Genomic DNA, 21,420 nt, shown 5'->3' on the forward strand with positions numbered 1-21,420 from the left:
CACATGTCAACATCTCCAATTTATGCTCCACTGACTATAACACCTCGACCTCAATAACATCAATGCATGATTTAGTACTATTTCTTCCTATTCATTAGTCGCTCAGATAAATTCTCAATATACCAATATCACAAATTATTTATATCAATATCGTCAAGTATCGAAACTTAATAATCTCAACATCACCACCTAGATCTCTATCTCAACTAATATCAAACTCATCGAGATTGACTACTAGGCTAACCCTAAAATAAACTTACAACTACTATACTTGATGGTTTGCTAGATCATCCTTAAACCTAAGCTCTGATACCACCTAAATTGTAACGCCCCCGCCCAGCACGGGCACGTGCACTTCCATGCGCCCACTGGACACGCGTGGCGCACGCGACAAGTCGGGCGGGGCCCATCACGCACAGATACTTTCCTATACACATATAATCATGACATCATCAAATAAAACCTGCTAACCTATCCATGATCACAAAATCCATCACCAAATAAATCATACTATTAACCAAATAAACCTGTTAATATATGAATATCCCAGTCCACAATAATATACATTAAACCACCACATAATCTGGCAGGACCCACACAGGCCACAACAAACCATCAAGATACAAACTAAATGACTAATATAAGAGTACACTATGATTCGACTTGTATTATACAATTCATCGTCTAATACAAATTAGTACAAATATCAAATATTAGTACAACTTAATTCATATATAAACTATCATCTATACTGTCTCGTATCTATAGCTCACCTCATCATCGCTCTAAAATATCTTCTCAAGATATCTCAATTCGCTATCACGTACCACATATCTGAGGGGGTTAGAAAAGAAATAAAGAGAGTCATGAGCAAAAGACTTAGTGAATAGACCTTACCCTGAATTAGTAATGCCAAACAGAGAGTAAATCATGTACTTGATAATATGAATCATAAAGAGCATCATGTCATGAATGAGTATATGAATATTCCTTAATAATACATAAATAAAAAATAGATAACATGTCATGTCATAACTGGTAAAATATATAATCCTCGATAATGTACAAATAAATCTTCATATCATACCATCATCATAACTCTCTCTCTCAAATATAACACATATGATGCATGCTGATCATGATCATGCTATGATATCAAATGCAACCACCTATGATACATATTGACCATTCGATAATCAGGTATAACAGATGATAATGAAATTATATGCATTTCTCAACATCACGATCATCACCGATATCTCGGTATAATATCATCATACTAGACCACTATGCACAGTCAACACCTGGTACCCGGTCTCAACATCATGTCTGAAGGCTCAGAGCATACTCCGTGACCCGCAAGAGTATCTTAAATATAATCATACCTCGCCACTCGCTAGGGTATCAACATCCATCCAAACTGGGCACCCATATAGTTGATAGAAACCTCGTGAGGATAACTCGCCACATATGCCCTAGTGAACGACATGTGTTCGATTGTCTGTGCGCACAGACTCAACTGACCTCGGACATGGGCCACGAGAAATCGCATATCAGCGACCATAATCATCACTCCAGGCACCCCTAACCCTGGTGCCTACTCGGGTTTCCTCACGTTTTCTATCAACTATCCTATCAATCACATTTCATGCTTTCCTTCTAAATGCCAAATCACATGTATATATCTAGTACGATAATGAGTCAATGTATAACAGGAATTTAGGTGGTAAGGAAGTCAAGAGGAAAATAATGCAATACAGTCTCCGACCATATATCTAACACATGCGTACTCCTGCTAGTCTGTCACATGCATACTCATACTAGAAGATCATCTTCATATAAAATCATAACAATATAGTCATCTCTAATCATCTGTATTTATCATCATCATACTCATATCCAAGATTAGCCTAATTCTATGCATGATAAAAATATGTTCCATTGTAATCATCTCTAGATAAAGTCATATAATCATGCTAGATGCCAAAATATGCATGTACATATTATATAATATAACATAATTTGAGAAAGGCATCTAAGGGATAAGACTACTCACTCTGATTAGAAGATACAAACTATGTATCCTTTACATCTTCTATCAACCGAGTGACACTCATCACTAGCAAGGTCCACGGGGTCTCAAATAAGGGGTTCGGGATTTGAAAATGTTCAAGTAGCATAAAGTTAGTTGTTTATCCCATTATAATCCGTTCGAGTAAAATATGATGATTTAATAGATTTTAGAATTTCTACTTATTTTTATAACTAGCTAGATTTTTAATTATAAATAAAAATATAAATATAGATAAAAACCTAATTATAATTAAATTATATTTTGATTAATTAGAGACTATGTAGTCATTACTTTATAAAATAATAAATAAATACATAAGCCGATTATTTTATTTGTTACAAAATAATAATGTATAATAAATTATTAGAATTATTTAAAATGTATCTCATAAAAATATTAGTATATAAATTTGATAATTATAATTTACAAATCTATATATTAATCTAATATAAATAAATAAATATGAGTACTACTTATATTTATACCTAATTAATCATTGATTATACAAATTATAATTAATACTAATCATATTGAATATTATAGATTATTATTAAAATAATTAATGTCTAAATAATCTATTTGCATTAATTAAGAAGGAAAAACCTAAATAAATAATATCAATAAAATAAATAAATAAATAATTAATTAATTAAAAAAAACTGCCATCACTGCCATCATTGATGTTCACATGATGCACCTGGACCTGTGGGGTATCGGTTCGATGAGGTCCCACCGCTGGTACTTCTTGAAACTTCGATCGTCGTCGACAAGATGACGAACCTAATCGGTTCACGACATATTCCTTGAATTCATTGTGATCATTTTTGAAAAAACCCCTAGAGACAAGTATGTATCTAAATATTAGGCAATGATATCACTCGTTCGCTGAAGTAAAAGTCTGTAGAAATATTAAGAACGAAAGCAGAGATGAACGCCAAGATTTTAATGTGGAAAAACCCAAACGGGAAAAAACTACGGATCCAAACTCAGATCAAAACCAATCACTAGAATAGTAGCAATTACAAGACTGACTCACAAAACAACCCGTCCATCCAAACGACTTTGTTCCTCTCAGTCTTGCTCGTTAGAACCCACGATTCACTGCTTCTCGTGATTAAAGTCCAACCTTAGTAGCCCACGAGATTGATCTTTCGTCTAGATAGCCTTAAGACGAAAGATTAAGTTTTGTAGATGAGTAGGACCTTGTTAGTTAAAGAACCAATGTAGCCTCAAGAAGTCTCCTTCAATAATGCCTCTTCAACCACACTAGAGTTAGGGCATCACAATCCTTATATATCATCTCCAAGATAGAGCCAAATCTAAGTCTTAGCCAAACTCACAAGAATCCAATATTTTCAAACTTCGTTGGTGCGTTTGAACACGGCCCGGGTGCGTTCGGATGGCATGACTTGATCTTAGGTGCGTTCGAACGGGCCCAAGTGCGTTCGAACGCGATAGCTTGAATTCTTCAAGTTGCGTTCGAACGCATTTGTGAATGCAGCTCTTGGTCTGTGTGAATGCAAGTACCCGCGTTCGAACGCGTTTGTGAACGCGATGTGAACTCAACAACTTTTCTCCAATAATCTTGCAAATCTTCAAATCAGAGATATTCTAGACTTGTATAAAGCTCATATACATGTAGAAATACACTTAGAATATTTTGTACACAATTGCCAACAATTAAAAACCTAACAATCTCCCCCTTTGACAATTTGTGACAAAACATCTAGTTTACAAGATATTACAAAAAATTCAAAATGAGCATTCAACAGGTCTAGTACTTTTAGCACATCAATCCCTGTAAATAAACATATACCAATCCAAGATCAAGTGAAAATAACTAGAAATGAATAACAATCCAAACACAAATTATCAAGCAAGCATAAGTTCACAAGTATTCAAGCAAAGTTATTATGCAGTAAACATAAACCAGTAAACTCTAGTAAACTCCCCCTATGCCAACACTCCCCCTACCGCAGTAAACTCCTAAATTTTAAACACGCGTCTAAACTCACCGCACACCAGCACACTACACACTCTCCCCCTTTTTGACACAAATGCCAAAGACTAGGAACTCGGAGGGAATTGACGATGAAGAATCGACAACATGGAGTCGAGTACGGTCCCCTAACGAGCTTGCTCAGCTCGTAAATCATTCACGACCGAATGGAGGTCCTGCACCTGAGTGCTAAGCTGATCGAAACGATCAGAGAACTGTGGTAACTCCCCCTCAGTGTGAGATAAGTCATCGTCAAAACTGTCATCAGAAATGTCGAGGTGTGATGAACGTCCAGCGGCGGAAGAGGACGGCTTGAGAGAAGACGACGGCTTAAGAGTTATCTGATCCAACGGTTTTTGCGAAGTAAGGGAAGCTTCCGAGGCATCCACTCGCACCCCACTCTGAGTGCACAAATTGGTAATAAATATGCCAAACGGCAACCCTTCATGAGGCGCTTCTTTCTATGCAGCTGTTAGAATGGAATCGTAGATCACCGCAGCCAAATCAACAGAAACTCCCGACAACATCACATGAAGGAGGAAGGCACGATCCGGACTAATACTGGAATGTCGAGTCTTGGGGGTGACGTTGTACAGACAAAGCAGGTGAAGCATGCGAGCTACTGATGTCAGTTTCGCATGAGGCATCATGTTTCCCTTCCAACGTTCCTCTTTGATTAACATAGTACCAACATATTCTTTGACATCAGGAAGTGGAGCAGACGATGGATACTGGAACTCGCCATCAGGAAGTTGAAGTTCAGCACGAATAACATCGGAGTCCAAGTATATCGAAACCCCACGAACAGTAGAACGTATACAGCATTCTAAAACCGTGGCATTACTAAAAAATTCCCTGACAACTTCCACATATGCAGTCCCACTCATCGGACACACGGATAACCATCCTCGCTCAATAAAGATCTGTTCGATCCCCAAGGCAGAAAAATCAGAAATGATCACAAGCCGTTCACAGATAACAAGTCGAGTGCCAAAATTATGTTTATATCTCCCTGTAGCCGTAAATGCAGAAAATTTGGGAGCCGAAGTAGGTGATGAAGACGGCCTTGGTTTCTTGGAAACTGTAGCTTTTTTAGGCATTCTTGGGAAAGAAACAAGTTGCAAGATTCAATACATGCCCAAAGCAAACAAAAAGATAGCAAGAAATCTAAAAAGTTCTAGAAACTATGAAGGCCCTAAATGAAATCCATCTTCCACTTGAAAACGCTAAGATATCACGTTCAATCACAGAAGAAACATCAAGATAGTAACTTTAACGTGATCAAAACTCAAAAATGCACAAAATCAATCAAGACTAAGAGACTTAATTGAATAAAAAAAATAGGAAAATTGATGGATGATCATACCTCGCACAAGTGAAGAAAAACTAAATGATTCGGCCGAAAGACGCTAGATCCAGAGGAGAAATACCCTCTAAAAGGGTTTGAATTGAGAAATTTGATGAAAAAGACCAAGATCTTGAAGATTTGATAGGGAGAAAATGAAGGGTTTCTAGGGTTTGGAAGATAGAAGATGAAAACCCTTGGGTTCGGATGCAATATATAAAGAATCCTCGAGTGCGTTCGAACGCACCAGTCTGCGCGTTCAAATGCGCCAATCACTGCATTCGAACTCAAAAATTTGCGGTTGAACGCCTTTTTTTTTTAAATAAAAAGTATAAGAAAAAATCAAAAAATCTTTTTGGAGATGCACTTCTAGAAATTCAAAATAGAATCAAGACAGAATATGACAATCGAATGAAATAAGTCATACATAGATCAATCAAATCGTCAAAAGCATATTATAACCAATATTTTAATGCATCACTCAAAATTAAATAAATCTTGATTGATCATAACAATCTGCATATGCAAGTTGAGCATAGATAACATGAAACATTCTTCTTAAATAAACTTTCCTATTTAAACAATGATACAACACAGTAGTCAAACCGACTTAGTATTTAAATTTGCACTTTTCGACTTATTCTCCATAATAGAACAGGAATTTTTTTTTATACATAAACCATATAGGTGCAATGATGGCTTTCACACATGAGTAGGTAGCCCTTTTCTTGTAGTACATATCAAACAATGTGCAAAAAGATATTCACAAATATCAAAAAAATTTATTTAATTTGCAAGCAATGTACTGAGTCAAACTGGACTCTAAACTCGATGGCTTTCACACAAACTCATTGTAGCCCTTTTCATTGATCTTTTATGAATACATTTGTAAAGACTAAGCATGAGGTCAAACTGTACAAATCAAGGTCAATAGTGAGCTATTAAAAAAAATTTCATGATGTCATGCTCTCTAAAGAATATACACAGGTTATGAGTGCAATAAATTTAGTTTAATTATCATAGAAGTTGAGAGAGTGAATAAATCAGAAATGATACAATATACTACAAGATTACAAAATTGACTATAATAACTCGTAATCAAGAGAAAAAATCATATTTTTATGTCAAGAGTATATTATTGAATCTAGGAGTGCATCAAAATTTTTTTATAACAAAAATTTCTCGACAAATCTGAAACTAAAACCAAAGAAAAGTTCAGAGTAAAGAAAACCTAAAAAGAAACGAAAAGAAATAATAAAAATGAAACATGCAAACCAAAACACGCAAACCAAAACAAAAAAAATCAATCCAAAGCACAAATCCCTAAAGAAGTACGAAGATACTCAAATCTCTATAAATCCAAAGGTTTTGTAAATAGATCACCCAACTGTTTCTCCGTCTCAACATGTTCTAGTGCTATTATTTTGTCTTCAAATAACTCGCGTATAAAATAATGTCGGATATCAATATGTTTTATACGCGAGTGTTGAACAGGATTTTTCGATATATTAATAGCACTCATGTTGTCACAATAAAGCACCATAGTATCTTGTTCAATGCCGTAATCTTTGACCATCTGTTTCATCCATAGTAACTGAGAACAACAACTTCCCACTGCAATGTACTCGGCCTCCGCAGTAGATAAAGATATCGAGTTTTGTTTTCTTACTGTGCCAAGCAACTAGATTGTTTCCAATATAAAAGCATCCACCTGAGGTACTTTTTCTATCATCACATGAACCTGCCCAATCAGAATTCGTGTATCTAGATATGATAGCTCCCGAGTCATAAGTAAACCAGATACCTAAATCAACTGTGCCACTAACATATTTTATAATACGTTTCACAGCAAACAAATGTGTCTCCTTAGGTTCAGATTGAAACCTAGCACACACACACCGACACTAAATGCAATGTCTGGTCTACTAGCAGTTAAGTACAAAAGACTACCAATCATGCTCCTATACAGTGTCTGATCAACACTTTTTTCTGAAATATCCTTACCTAGTTTGGTAGTTGTACTCATAAGAGTTCTAGCATGTTTTGTATTTTCTAAACCGAATTTAGTCACAAGATCCTTAGCATACTTGGTTTGAGCGATAAATATCCATCTTTCCAACTGAGTAATTTGAAGTCCCAAAAAGAACTTCAACTCATTCATCATGCTCATCTCAAAATGACTATGCATGAGATATGCAAACTCCTTAGCTAAAGATTGACTCGTTGCCCCGAAGACAATGTCATTCACATAAATTTGTGCCACAACTAAACTCTTGTTCAACCGTCTAATGAACAATGTCTTGTCCACTCCCCCTCAAGTGAACCCCGCATCCACTAAAAAAGTGGTCAACTTCTCATACCAAGCTCTTGGAGCTTGTTTTAGCCCATAGAGGGCCTTTTTTCAGTTTAAACACATAAGAAGGAAATTTTTGATCTTCGAACCCTTTCGGTTATTCCACATAAGCATCTTCATTCAGAGTACCATTCAAGAAAGCACTTTTAACATCCATTTAAAACAATTTAAATTTGAAATGACAAGTAATAACAACCAGTATACGAATAGACTCTAATCTAGCAACAGGAGCAAATGTCTCATCAAAATCTATACCCTCTACCTGAGTATATCCCTGTGCTACTAGTCTAGCTTTATTTTGAATTATATTGCCATGTTCATCACTTTTATTCTTGTAAATCTATTTTGTTCCAATGACATTTACGTTCTTAGGTCTAGGAGCTAAATACCAAACATCATTCCTAGAAAATTGCTCTAATTTCTTATGCATAGGATTAACCCAAGAATCGTCTAACAATGCTTCCTTCACATTTTTAGGTTCAAAAGAAGATATATAACAAGTAAATGATACCTCATTTTGGATTTGTCGTCTTATCTTAATTGGTTCATTCACGTCTCCGATCACTTGTGACAATGGATAATTTGATTTCACTCTAGCAGATGGTTCCGGTATGTTGCAGTCATCTTTGTTTATTTCAACTTTATCCTCGTCCTGATTCTCAATTTCCAAATCAAGCTCCTTTCCTATTTCTTCGTCATATGTATCTGTAGAAACAAAAATAGGAGTAGCTTCAGTTATATCAGTCGAGGATTCATCTATAATAACATTAGCAGATTCCATAACCGTAGAAGTGTCAAGATTAAATACTATGTAGGCTCTGCTATTATTAGAATACCCTAAGAAGATGCCTTCGCTACTTTTAGTGTCAAATTTAGTCAAATATTCTCGATTATGCAAGATACAACATTTACTACGAAAAACTCAAAAATATTTAACACTAGGTTTCTTACCTTTTCATACTTCATATGTAGTCATTTTTGTACCTGGTCTTAGATAAACACAATTTATCACATATACCCCTGTATTGACCGCCTCTACCCAAAACCTTTGAGTAACCTTTTTAGCATGAAACATAACCCTAGCCATTTCCTACACAACTCGGTTCTTTCTTTCCACAATCCCATTCTGTTGTGGAGTTATAGGAGCTGAAAATTCATGTTGAATACCAAGAGAATCGCAAAATATAGAAAAAAATTTATTTTCAAATTCTCTTCCATGATCAGAACGAATCCTAACTAGGGTAGTAGATTTTTCATTATGCAATTTTAAGCATAATGATTTAAAAACTTCAAAGGTTTTAGACTTCTCATGTAGAAAGGCAACCCAGATATATCTAGAGTAATCATCGATCATTACGAATATATAACGTTTACCTCCAAGACTTTCAGTTTTTGTTGGACCCATCAAGTCCATGTGAACTAATTGTAGCACACGGTCAATGGTAGCTACATTTACCTTCTTGTGTGAGATCTGAATTTGTTTTCTAATTTAACACGAACTGCGCATTTTTTTTTGACATTTCTTTCATCTTAGGTATTCCTTTTACCACTTCTTGTTTGGACAGTTTTATTAATATTTGAATTATTAGTGTATCCAACACCATACTTGTCTTTTCTAGAGATCTGAGCCTTTAGAATCTCGTCAAGTTTGTTCTTCCCTTTTAGAAATGCCACTTCCTTATTCAATCACTCTAGTTCAATTTCATCAGCCTTCATTTTATTTTTTGCATCGTTAAGTTTTTTAGAAAGGTCTTTGACACGTTCAAGTTCCAATTTGTGCTTCTCCTCAAATTGAATTCTTTCTAGTTCGATTACCTTGAGTCGTTGAAGTAGTCTAAGATTGCTTTTCTTGAGTTTAAACGACTCCAGGTATAGGTCATTATATGCCTTTTGAATTTCAGATACATCTTCCTCAACTAGTAAGATATCCTAATCATCTGTACTATCAGTATCAACAACAGAATCAATATTAAGTAGAGAAGAGGCAAAAGCTACCAAGTTTTCTTCGTCTTTTTCAGAATCATCATTAGATTCATCTGAGTCATCCCAAGTAACTTTCATAGCTTTACCCTTCTTCTTAAGGCGATTAGGGCATTCTTGTCCTATGTGTCCAAAACTAGAACATTCAAAATATCGAACTTTATTTTCAGAATTCTTATTTTTTTGTTTGACATTGTTGTTGCTCACACCTGTATTCGAACTCACATTATTCTTCTTTTTCGCAAAGGCTTTGCTTTTCTCAAATTTTTTAGCATTCAACTTGTTTGGCTTCCGAAAGAATTTATTAAACTTTTTGACGAACATAGCCAACATCTCAACATTTAAATCACCTTCATCATCAAACTCCTCTATATTTTGTTCAACTGTGGATAGGGCAATCCCTTTGGACTTCCTCGGTTTTGAAAGACTGGACTCAAATATTTGTAGATTTCCTACCAATTATTCAACTTTCATATAATCGATGTCCTTACTTTCCTTAATAGCTATAACTTTCGTTTGAAACCTCTCTAGAAGAGACCTAAAGATCTTACGGACAATTCTATTTTTAAGAATTTTCTCTCTTAGGTTGAAACTGGAGTTGACTATATCACTCAGCTTTGCATAAAACTCATCAAATGTCTCATTCTCCTCCATATGTAGAGTTTCAAAACTAGTAGTCAACCTCTAAAGTTTCAAAAGTTTTATAGGCATAGTTCCTTCATGAGTAGTTTCTAAGATCGTTCAAGCTTCTTTTGCTATCTCATAAGTAGAAATTCTTCTAAATTCTTCCAAGGAAACACAACTAAAAATTGCATTTATTGCCTTGCTATTCCATCCAACTTTTTCATAAATTGACCTATCCCATGACTCTATCGGTTTTTCAGCAAGTTTATCATCCACCATGTACATTGGTGGACTCCAACCGTTCACAACGGCAAACCATACTCGTTCATCTATAGACTTCAAGTAAGCTCTCATCCTAGCTTTCCAATATCCATAAGTTGATCCATCTAGGATAGGATGTCTTATAGATGATGGTCCATCTCTATGAAAATTCATGCCTATCTGATCTCTCTCAAAGGGTGAGAGAACCTGCTTTGATACTAATTGAAAAAACCCCTAGACATAAGTATGTATCTAAATATTAGGTAATGATATCACTCGTTTGCTTAAGTAAAAGTATTAAAAATAAAAGCAGAGATGAACGCTAAGATTTTAATGTGGAAAAACCCAAACGGGAAAAAACCACGGATCCAAACTCGGATCAAAACCAATCACTAGAATAATAGCAGTTACAAGACTGACTCACAAAATAACCCATCGATCCAAACGACTTCTCGTGATTAAAGTCCAACCTCAGTAGCCCTCGAGATTAATCTTTCGTCTAGATAGCCCTTAAGACGAAATATTAAGTTTTGTAGATGAGTAGGACCTTGTTAGTTGAAGAATCGATGTAGCCTCAAGAAGTCTCCTTCAATAATGCCTCTTCAACCACACTAGAGTTAGGGCATCACAATCTTTATATTTAATCTCCAAGATAGAGCCAAATCCAAGTCTTATCCAAATTCACGAGAATCCAATATTTTCAAACTTCATTGATGCGTTCAAACATGGCCCGGGTGCGTTCGAACGGGCGTGACTTGATCTCAGGTGCGTTCGAACGCGACAGCTTGAATTCTTCAGCTTGCATTCGAACGCGTTTGTGAATGCAGCTCTCAGTCTGTGTGAACGCAAGTACCCGTGTTTGAACGCGTTTGTGAACGCACAGCGTTCGAACGCATTTTTGAACACGGTGTGAACTCAACAACTTTTCTTCAATAATCTTGCAATTCTTCAAACCAGGGATATTCTATACTTGTATAAAACTCATATACATGTAAAAATACACTTAGAATACTTTGTACACAATTGCCAACAATTAAAAACCTAACACTTTTGCATAGTGTCAACTCTATGCAACAATGTTAGGAACATGCCCCTAAGTTTATCCATATTCGCACCCATGGATGTTGGTTGACTCGATCCTGCCGTGGTTGCTCAAAAGGAATCGGCTTCACGGTTAGGATCATCGTGGATTGAGTTGTCCCTTGTCGGTGTGCTCTCCATAAGTCTCCTTGTTGATATCATCTTCTTTGTTTCAACCATTAATGGAGGTCTGAGGTTCGCCTGGCTCTGATACCAAATTGATGGGTTCTCATACCAAAGATAGGCTACGCAGCGATTCTTTTAAAATCTGGATATATTATAGGAATTAGTCCGCGCAATCATGGAAAAATATTCGTTATATATTCTCCGGTAGTTAGAAAATTACAAAACCAAGAGGGGTGGCTCGACAGTCGAGGGAGATTAGAAGTAGAAAAAACCTTGCCAATGGTATAAGAGGAAGGATAGTGAACAGGGAGGAGGGAGAGAGTCGAGAGAGAAGATAGGAGGCAAGAAATCAATAATCCAATTCTATTATCATCATCATACTCCAATTCGAGTTTCGTCCACATATATATAGAGGTTCACCCCAAGGACTCATCAACTAAAGTAAACAACTCTAATAAATCCTAACAAATCAACAACTAAGTTAAAACCCTAACAAACCAACTAAATCAGTCTTTCTTATCTTCTCTGATTAACTCTTGGATTAAGCTTTCGTTTTGTCATAGATAGATTCTGAATTGGAGAAGTCATGAATATTAAAGTTGTAGATCTAGAGGTTGGCGACCTTATCCAACTAGTTTGATATTATTTAGATATGTGTATAATATTGTACTAATATTTTCTTGAAACTATGCAGAGTTGGATTTAGCTAATTAAATAAAATCATAACCTACTAAGACTCGAACTAAACCAAATAACCAGATAAGAAAATTAGACTCAAACCATTGAGCCTAATATCCCTTTGATGTTATCCGATTTGACTCGGTTCGTATTAATCATATTCCACAATGAACTTTTTGGTGAAATTCGGTAGCACTAAAAGGGGCACCGTCGTCATTGCTATTTTTAGTTGTTCAAAGACTGTAGGGGCTTCATCCGTCCATCTAAAAGAGTCCTTCAATAAAAAAGTGAGAGGAGCAGCGATCTTGCTATACCCGGTGATGAAACGGTGATAATATCCGGTCAGCCCCGAAAATCCTCTCAATCCGGTGGTGGTAGTAGGAATAAGCCAAGCAATCATACATGCAACCTTTTGAGGATCCGCCATTACACCTTCCGCTGAAATGATATAGCCTAAATACTCCATTTGTGGTACTCTCCATAAGCACTTGGACTTCTTGATCTTCAATTGGTTTTGCTTCAAAAATTCAACACATCTTTGAAATGCCGCCAATGCTCTAATTTAGTCATGCTATACACCAATATATCGTCAAAAAATATCAAGACATACTGGTAGGCTTTGGTACCAATTGTTAGGCTCTGATACTAATTGTTAGGCTCTAATACCAATTGATAGACTCTGATACCAATTGTTAGGCTCTGATACTAATTTGATAAGATCTGGAACCAAAGATAGGTTACACTAAAATTCCTTCAAGATCTAAATTTATTACAGAAATCAGTCCATGCAATCAAGGAAAAATATTCGTCACACCCTTGTCTCAATCCTTTAGAGTGAGTAAATCAGTCATCTGTGCTACCATTAACATCCAAAGTTAGCTAGCAGTGCTAATGCAAGACATGACCAGTTTAATAAATTTGTCTAGGAAGCCGTGGAGCTTGACAGTCACCGATGAAACTCCATTCCATGAGGTTGAAAGCCTTAGAGAGATCAGCTTTTAGCATGACCGCACCAGTCATACTCTGGGTGGAATTTAGGAAGGAGAGTACTTCTTGGGCAATTACTTGGTTATCAACAATCTACCTGCCTGGGATAAAAGCATTTTGGTTGTGGGAGATGATAGAGCTTAAGCACTATTTTATTCTTGTAGCAACTTGCTTTGCAATCAACTTGTAAATGGTGTTGCATAGGCTGATAGGTCTAAAGTCTCTTACCACAGTTGGATTCTCCTTCTTAGGGATTAATACAATGATAGACATGTTCAGGCCTTTGTCCATGCTCTTTGAGGTGAAAAATCTCCTTACTTCAGTTGAGACATCATTTTTGAGGTTGGGCCAAAGGGAGTGAAAAAATCTTGCATTTAGTCCATCTGGGCCCGGGGCCTTATCCAAGTCAAGAGCTTTTATGGCTGCTTCTATCTCAGCATCAGAGGGGGTGCTAAGAATTCTTGTTCGGTCCTCCTCTGAGATATTAGAGGTTTTGCTCAGTTTGCCAAGACAACAGTTGAATATGGATGGCAGGCTTGTGAATTTGAACATGGTCTTGAAGTGCGTCACAAAGGTAGTTCTAATCCTAGAAGGATCTTAGGTCCATTCCTCCTCTCCCACCTGATGGCAGGTGATATTCTTCCTTCTCTTCTTGGTGGTGGCTGTGGCATGAAAGAACTGTTTGCTTTTATCACCCTAACCGAGCCAACTGACCTTGGCTCTTTGATGCCAATATTGCTCCTCTTTGATCATGAGGTCATCATGTGTGCTCCTAAGAATTTGTTCTCTGATACAGTCATCTTAATTCGGGTTCCAAGAGGACTAAAGGTGTGAGATTTGTTCTTCCACATGCTCTATTTGGGCTCTAAGGTTCCCCGCATCCTTCTTGGCCCAAAGTCTGACCTTGTTAGTAAGGTGGTGCAACTTAAAAGAGAGAGTACGTGTGCACTTGCTCACCATGGCCTAGGTTTTAGTGCAAAAGCTAGAGAAGGTGTCTTTGGAGAACGACCAATTCTCGGTTTTGAACCTTTGCTTGCCTGAGCTGCTATGGGGGAGAGTTTCCAACATCAAAGGGTTGTGGTCGCTCGAGATTGTCGGGAGGTGGATGATGTGTGCATTTGGGAAGGTGTTGCACCAATAGGAGTTTGCTAAACCTCTATCGAGGCACTATTTGATGAGCTTACTCACTCCTCTTTTGTTAGACCATGTGTATGCCGGCCGATCGAAGCAAAGGTCATGAAGGCCCGTCTTGCTAATCCAATCTAAGAAGGCCTCCATTCTCTTAAGGTTTGGATGGTTGCCTCCTTCTTTCTCCTGTATATAGGCAATTTGGTTAAAGCCTCCGATGAAATAGCAAGAGACTTTTGAGATGATGACGAAGGTACTAATTTGATTCCAGAGAGAAGACAAGGAGTGGTATAGGTGGCCATAAACCCTATAGAAATGATGCTTCGAGAGAACTAAGAGTGGGTTACTTTGGCTTAGATGAAGCTAGAGGAAGCATCCATGATCTCGATAAGAAGTCTATCGTCCCAAAGAAGCCACAAGCCTCAGGAGAAATGCTTAGAGGGGATGATGAAATTATTTTGAAGAGAAAGATCATAAAGGATAGCACAAGCCTAATTCTCACCACATTTCATCTCCGAAAAGAAAAATGAGGTTGTGCTAACCTTTGTTGTGGAGGATTTTTTTCAGTTTCCTAGCTGTCGAGATGCCTCCACACCCTCGACAGTTTTAGGATATCAGTTTCATGACTTGCTCTGTGACACCTTAGGCCTTGCCGCCTTGGCCATATCATTCGTGGAGATAGATTTATTTTTACTAACCTTGGGGGGTGATTTAAATGGTCTTGGATTGACTATCTCAGCGCCCTTTCTTTTACCCAGAGAGGATGGAGCCACTTGAACAGTATGGGTGGTTGTTGTTTAAGATAGTGGTAGAGCACTCTGGTGCTTGGGGCAGGAGGTGTTACAGGGCAGCTAGTTAGCCCTAGTATTTTTTGGCGCTTCCTCTAGGGTTTTGGACATGGAGATCATGTTTGCATGGTATCTTGTATTGATAAGGTGGTAACCTATCTCAGCTTAGGTGGAGAGTTTCTAGGTTGATAAGACCCATAGGCACACTAATGAGAAAGGAAAGATTTGGAATAGTGGACTGGGATTGGCGTGTCGTCCTCCCCTCACACCCATGCATCTTTTCAGCCTAAATCAGATCATTCCTTGGGGATTGAACCTCGAAAGGTGATAGGGTGGAAGAAGTTTTGGGGTTCTAGTCTTCATTTCCCCTTTCCCCTTGTAGGAAGACTCTAGCGCGGCGTTGCTTGGGAGTCAGCAGTGTAGGGAGACCTCACTGCTGTTGCAGGTCTAGACTGCTAAAGGGTGAGAACTCCATTGATCGCGATCAGTGTTGAGCGTGTCTCCCTTCATCGTTTCCTTTGGCCTTCATCTCCGGCGAGGGTGAGTTGATCCCTAACTGAATAAACAAATAAACTAAGGTTTGAGCATGCCAAGCAGCTTGTCACGTCAGTATGCCTCTATGGTCGATGCGGCCACAGAAGCTACAGAAGGAATGGTGGGGACAAGAGCACCAATTTTGGCAACCAACTTCTGTGTCATTGAGGGTGATAGATACTCCAGCGTGAGACCATGTAGTTGCACCCAAAACTCTGCATGGTCAAAATTCTAGCTCTCAAGTGGCAAGTTGGGGTGGAAGGCATTGAGGATAAAGAGGTCGCGACTGAATGACCATGAAAAGCTAGTCCACATGTGCCATTTATCCTTTTCGTCTTCAAAGGACAAAAGAAACATGTTGGAACCAACCTCAATTAATTCTAGATCTCCTTCCAAACTCCAAGCTTTCAAGAGGGTAGCTTTCAGGCCTCCAACAATAAAAGGTTTGTCTGTTAAGAGTTTCCCTATCAGGCAAAGACTAGGATTGCGGCTTGGTATAGTGTTATCCGCCAATAGAGGAATAGATTCCTCCATGTCGTTGCCTTGGAGCATCTTAGAAAATTTCTAAAGGAATTTTGCCTCATTTTCCATTGAAGTTGAGGTGGAAGGGTCAAATGTTGGAAAAGGGAGAGTGATGAAGGCTAACAAGGTGGGGCTGGGGCTAGTAGTGGGGAGGAGAGGTTATGGTTGATGAGTATGCACCAGCAGAAGTGGCAATGGTTTGATTTTCTTTTTCTTTTTTTCTTTTTTTCTTTTGTTAATGGCACTATTCGGTGTATCCAGAGGTTAGGGGGAGGCTGTACGGTAGAGAGAGTTAGAGAGATAGTATGGGAATAGATCTAGGAAGAGCTAAAGGTAGAAGGGAGATCGGGGAGATCTGAGATGGCTTCAGCGAGTTGGATTGGTTACACACTATTAGAGATGACAGGGAGAAGGAGGGTTGGACCTCGAAGAAAATCCTAGCAGAGATGGGTGAAAAAACAGTACATACATATTTGTGATAAGTTAAGTGACTAGACATCTATTGCTATCAATCTCATCTTCGTATCAAAGTTAATTTTACATACTTCATATCCTCTCTCTCATATTCTATAATAAAATATAGAAAACTTGAATTAGATCTGATTCAAACCCGCGTTATCACCCCCACAAAGATTTGCTTCCAAATCAGTTTTCTCCTACACTATACACTCTAATTCAAATATCATATAGTTAGATCTAACTCTAAAATTGGCTTCCATTTGAAATGGATTTGGACAATATATAGCCTAATTCACAGATTTTGCTTTCAAATCTTATCCGAATTAGATTTTCCCTAAATCTAGTAAACCTTCACCTAAGTACTCTATCTCACATGATCTCTCTCCTAGAACTATTTCTTTCTAATAGATGCCCTCTATTCAATTAATTATTAATTAACTAACCAATCCATTTAATATAAGGACTTATTAGATTGTTCTAGGATATTTTCTTAAATAAGATAGAATAAAACATGCATAAAAGGAGTTGTTTTTGCTGGAAAAATATTATTATAAAAATTCTATAAGAAATCTGTTCAAATAAAATTTAGGGAAATTTGTATATAACACCATGCCTTTTAACTAAATTTGCATTTACACCCTACATTTTCACTATGTGCAAATCGAGCCCTATGATTCAATTAATATTTACAGAAAATACCCTGCTGTTAGTTCTGTTAGCTTAACTTAACTAAACTCCACGGTTAAGTTAACTACACTAATATGATTACCAGAATACCCTCATTTAAGTTACCCAATATATACACAATTTAACCCAAACCCAGCCTAATCTAACCCAGCCTAACCTAACCTAATAAGATAGATCTTGTCAACCCAACCTACCCAATTTAATTCCGTCACAAATAAGATAGATCTAGTCAAATAGAACTTTCTTGAGAACAAATTTTATCTTCAGAAAGTAGTTATTTGTCTTGGAAAAAACAAATCTATTTAATCCAAAATGTATGATATTGAATGGAACGTGTCACATTACGAGAAGATATATATATTTCATCTCTAAAACTCATTAAATAAAGAGAGAAAACATTAAAAAAGAAAGAAAATAATAATAATTATACTCTTTTGATCCTCCTTCCTTTATACAAAATCATTGATTTCGATTTTTCTTCTTTATCTTTGGGCTGGCCATTGGTCTCCAAATTTCTTCAAAATACAGTCATTAGAAAGTTAGTAATAAAAACACTATATCTTGGAGATAGAATTTTTAAGAGTTTATTTGTACCTTATCAATCCAAATTTTTAATTTTGTTTCAATCTACTCTACAAATTTTCCCTAGCATAGAGAAATCAGTATCGAGCATATAAAAAAATAATAATAAAGACAGATTAAATTTGCGGTTACAAACCTTGGATTGTCACCCTTGGATTATTAAGAGGGGTATAGAAGGTTTTGCCAAAGAATAGAACAATAATTTCTTTTGCTTCCTAGCAGGCTCATGACAAAGAAGGAGGTTTTGTGAGCAAGCAATGTAACTGAAAATGTTTGCTTTACAAAAAAAAAATGCTTGCTCATAAGAGATGAAAAAATAGACATTTACTTGCTGGTAAAAAGGAAAATTTATTTGCACTTCTGTTTACCATGAATATTATATATATTCGAGAATACAAACAAGAGATTTGTAGGGCTTCAGAGAATCTTCCTCCTTCCCTTTAATACAGCTAAAGCAAGCATATTAGGATTTTGCCTTGTCATATGCTTACTCGCCATAGCACCTTATCCTACGTACACATTAAAGAGATTTATAGCTGTCATATTCTCATTAGCCAAGTGAGGGAATAGTGCTTTGTTAGGAGTAATGCTATGACGAGGCAACACACTATATTATTTTCCTATTTCTTTCTTCCATCATCATTTAGTACTCATGTCCTTCTACAGCCATTCCAACAGAAAACATATTATAATTTACAATGCAAACGAAAGAGTTAATGGTCATATTGACCCTGGACAGGGAACATAAACTTTTCATCGATAAGTATCTATATTAGATAAATCCGGCAAGCATCTTATTAAACTGATCATGATTTATAACTGGACCAAGTTATTTGCTTGATGGACTTGAAATTATTCTACTGCTCTTGCTGAGGCTTTTTCAGAGCAAATCCATTTTGAATCCATGCAGCAATACCACCATCCATATTTTTTACATTTTTGTAGCCCTGCAATTTTAAAATTACAGCCTGTTTGTTAATTCTATTCAAGATTATATTATATTTGCATGTAAGATTCCTGTTAGTAATTAATTTAAGCAACCATCGTTCACACCAAAAGTACTCCTATTTCTGATAACGTTGGAGGAGTTTATAGGCGCCTTTTTTTATTCATATTCCACTTCTCAAGGAATAAGCCCATATTGCAACTTACTATCTTCTTCCACTGGAGGTTAGCTTCGCCATGCATGCAGGTGATTCCAAAATATTTATATAAGCATTTCACAAGTGAGTCGATTAAGAAATCACTAATAAATAAAAGTCATTTTTATAAACTCGGCAGACAAGCTACGTAATCATATGATTTTACAATAACTGCATGATACTATATTAAACGTCAGCGTCTAAAAAAGTGATCATATATACTTTTTTACTTATTTGATAAATTAAAGGCATACCTAACAAAATTTAGAGTAAATAGATGGCTTAGAAAGAGAGTTCTGTAGCCTACCGAGTGCAAGTTGTATGAATGCTTACACGCGTTAGCAAAGTCAACTTGTACTAATGCGTGATGATTTAATTGAGCACTATATGCTTCTAGGTTCATAATGCAATCTTTTATCCTCTTTCTTTGGATAAAAGAAATGTTAGTTCTGGGCCATCTCTTGGTCTAAAATTAATTAAATGCTTTATTTGAAACTCCATCGTGGATCTAATTAGCTAGGCACATTAAACTTGAACCACGTTTAAATATGGAAGCAATTAAGAAAGAAAGAAAGAAGAAAGCATTATAGAAAAGAGATCACTCACAGCACATATAAGATCAACACAAGCTTGGTGAGATCTCGCTCCACTTCGACATCCCTTCCAAAGAGTAGGTAAAGATGGGATCCACCCTTTCCCTTAGAAAAGATATTAATAAAACTATATTATCGAATTAAGCTGACGAGAAAGAAAAGTTACCACTACTATGAAATCATCCTTGTTGCAAACCGATGACACCTGCTCCAGAAAAAGAGGGTTCTTGTCCCTCCCTGACCCATAAATTTCAAAGCAACTATGTGTCAGAAATGGACAAGATTAACAGCCTATAGATGAAGAAAGAGAGATTACAGAACGAAGAGGTTCATTAAACTTGCCATTAGAGGTGAAGTAAAGGTAAGGCACGTGAATGGAATTCTCCAAACGCCCTTCATTAAATTCTTCTACGGTCCTATCAGACGTAAAAGAGTAAGAACCGAGAGAGAATTGTAGCTGTGAAGTAACGAAGTAGTCAATTAAACAACAACCAGGTATTAAAACTACAAACCTGACATCTAAGTAGAGATGGCCAGAACGGATCAGATCGCTGGCTGCACCAACGTTGACGGCCAACACAACTCCCTTTGAGCTAAACAAACAAAAAATTGGCCATACTAAAGTCCAGCTATTTTGGAACAGAAATTGAAGGAAGGAGATTGGTATTTATTACCTCAGAGAAGATGCCATAAGGGGAATCAGAAAGGAGGAGGGAGAGCTCTGCTCTATGGGGTGGGGTTTGTCACCGGTGTTCATTGCGGGTTTTACTTGTCCTGGATCTCTATTTATAACAAATGAAGTGGTTGGTCTCCTACTTCAGAGATTACAACGCAGTCTCTTGCAATTCTTCTGGGTTTAGGACATCTGTCGAATAGATTTTAATTCAAAGGCCTGCGTCAGTATGCGAGTTTGCGCTCGTTAAAATTAGAATACAGTTAAGAATAACTCGTAAAATTGGCAGTTGCCTCCACAAATAATTATTGCGAAGAAAATTATATTAATAATTTAGTGGCTTAGTTTAAGGCTCAATTCAATTAATGCTCAATAGTGTAATGGTTTATAAGAGCAGCGTGATAGCGTGATCACTTAGAGTGACGTATTGACCACAATTAGTTTGTAGCAATAGTTTGTACATAGCTTAAAACTTAGACTAAGCAGTTGAGTATATTGGTCAGAATTGAGTGGGGTCTAAGTATCTCAGTATCTAAAAATGATTGCCATTTGTTCAACTCATATCTATACATTCGAGCTCTTAAATAGAGAAAAAAAAGAATTAGAGTGATTTACAGAAAAAAAAATAAACCCCACTTTATTTTTGTTTCTTTTATGGCTGGCCCATTTTATGTTTTCTTGTAATTCAGATTTGTCTTTTTCTTTCCTTTCAACTATGCTCGTATGCTATTGAGTGCCTCACTAAATACTAGACGTAGATAAAGATATTTTTTCTATAAAAGTCTAATTAATTGGACGTTCATAT

The 21,420-nt window shown here is 36.7% G+C and overlaps 1 protein-coding gene across 6 annotated transcripts; it reads right to left on the reverse strand.

Moving 5' to 3' along the window:
• Window positions 1–619: 619 nt before the first annotated feature.
• LOC140783412 (thiosulfate sulfurtransferase 16, chloroplastic-like) lies at window positions 620–20,803 on the reverse strand. 6 transcript variants are annotated; one of them, XR_012108140.1, is made up of 10 exons: window positions 20,617–20,800; window positions 20,455–20,535; window positions 20,285–20,358; window positions 20,109–20,179; window positions 19,956–20,009; window positions 18,344–18,422; window positions 18,220–18,257; window positions 18,056–18,140; window positions 8,283–8,476; window positions 620–834 (listed from the first exon to the last, which is right to left on the reverse strand). XR_012108140.1 is itself a non-coding variant. In XM_073130301.1 (8 exons), exons 1-7 carry the CDS (start codon window positions 20,697–20,699, stop codon window positions 18,253–18,255), a joined length of 447 nt encoding a protein of 148 aa, XP_072986402.1. In that variant the 5' UTR covers window positions 20,700–20,800; the 3' UTR covers window positions 17,881–18,140; window positions 18,220–18,252. The 6 variants fall into 6 exon arrangements, 4 of the variants coding, with proteins under 4 accessions (XP_072986402.1, XP_072986400.1, XP_072986403.1 ...); XM_073130301.1 differs by lacking the exons at window positions 620–834; window positions 8,283–8,476 and having other exon boundaries at window positions 17,881–18,140; XR_012108141.1 differs by lacking the exons at window positions 18,056–18,140; window positions 18,220–18,257; window positions 18,344–18,422 and having other exon boundaries at window positions 20,617–20,795.
• Window positions 20,804–21,420: the final 617 nt, after the last annotated feature.

Source organism: Typha latifolia, chromosome 3 (assembly GCF_019914945.1).
Source record: "Typha latifolia isolate L0001 chromosome 3, TyphaL0001v2, whole genome shotgun sequence".
In the NCBI taxonomy this organism is placed as follows: domain Eukaryota; kingdom Viridiplantae; phylum Streptophyta; class Magnoliopsida; order Poales; family Typhaceae; genus Typha; species Typha latifolia.

Coding starts and splice junctions, on each gene's coding strand:
- LOC140783412 (XM_073130299.1), bottom strand. CDS start 20,699: ATGAACACCGGTGACAAACCCCACCCCATAGAGCAGAGCTCTCCCTCC. Junction 20,536..20,616: donor CTTATGGCATCTTCTCTGAG/GTAATAAATACC, acceptor TTGTTTGTTTAG/CTCAAAGGGAGTTGTGTTGG. Junction 20,180..20,284: donor CCTTTACTTCACCTCTAATG/GCAAGTTTAATG, acceptor TTTATGGGTCAG/GGAGGGACAAGAACCCTCTT.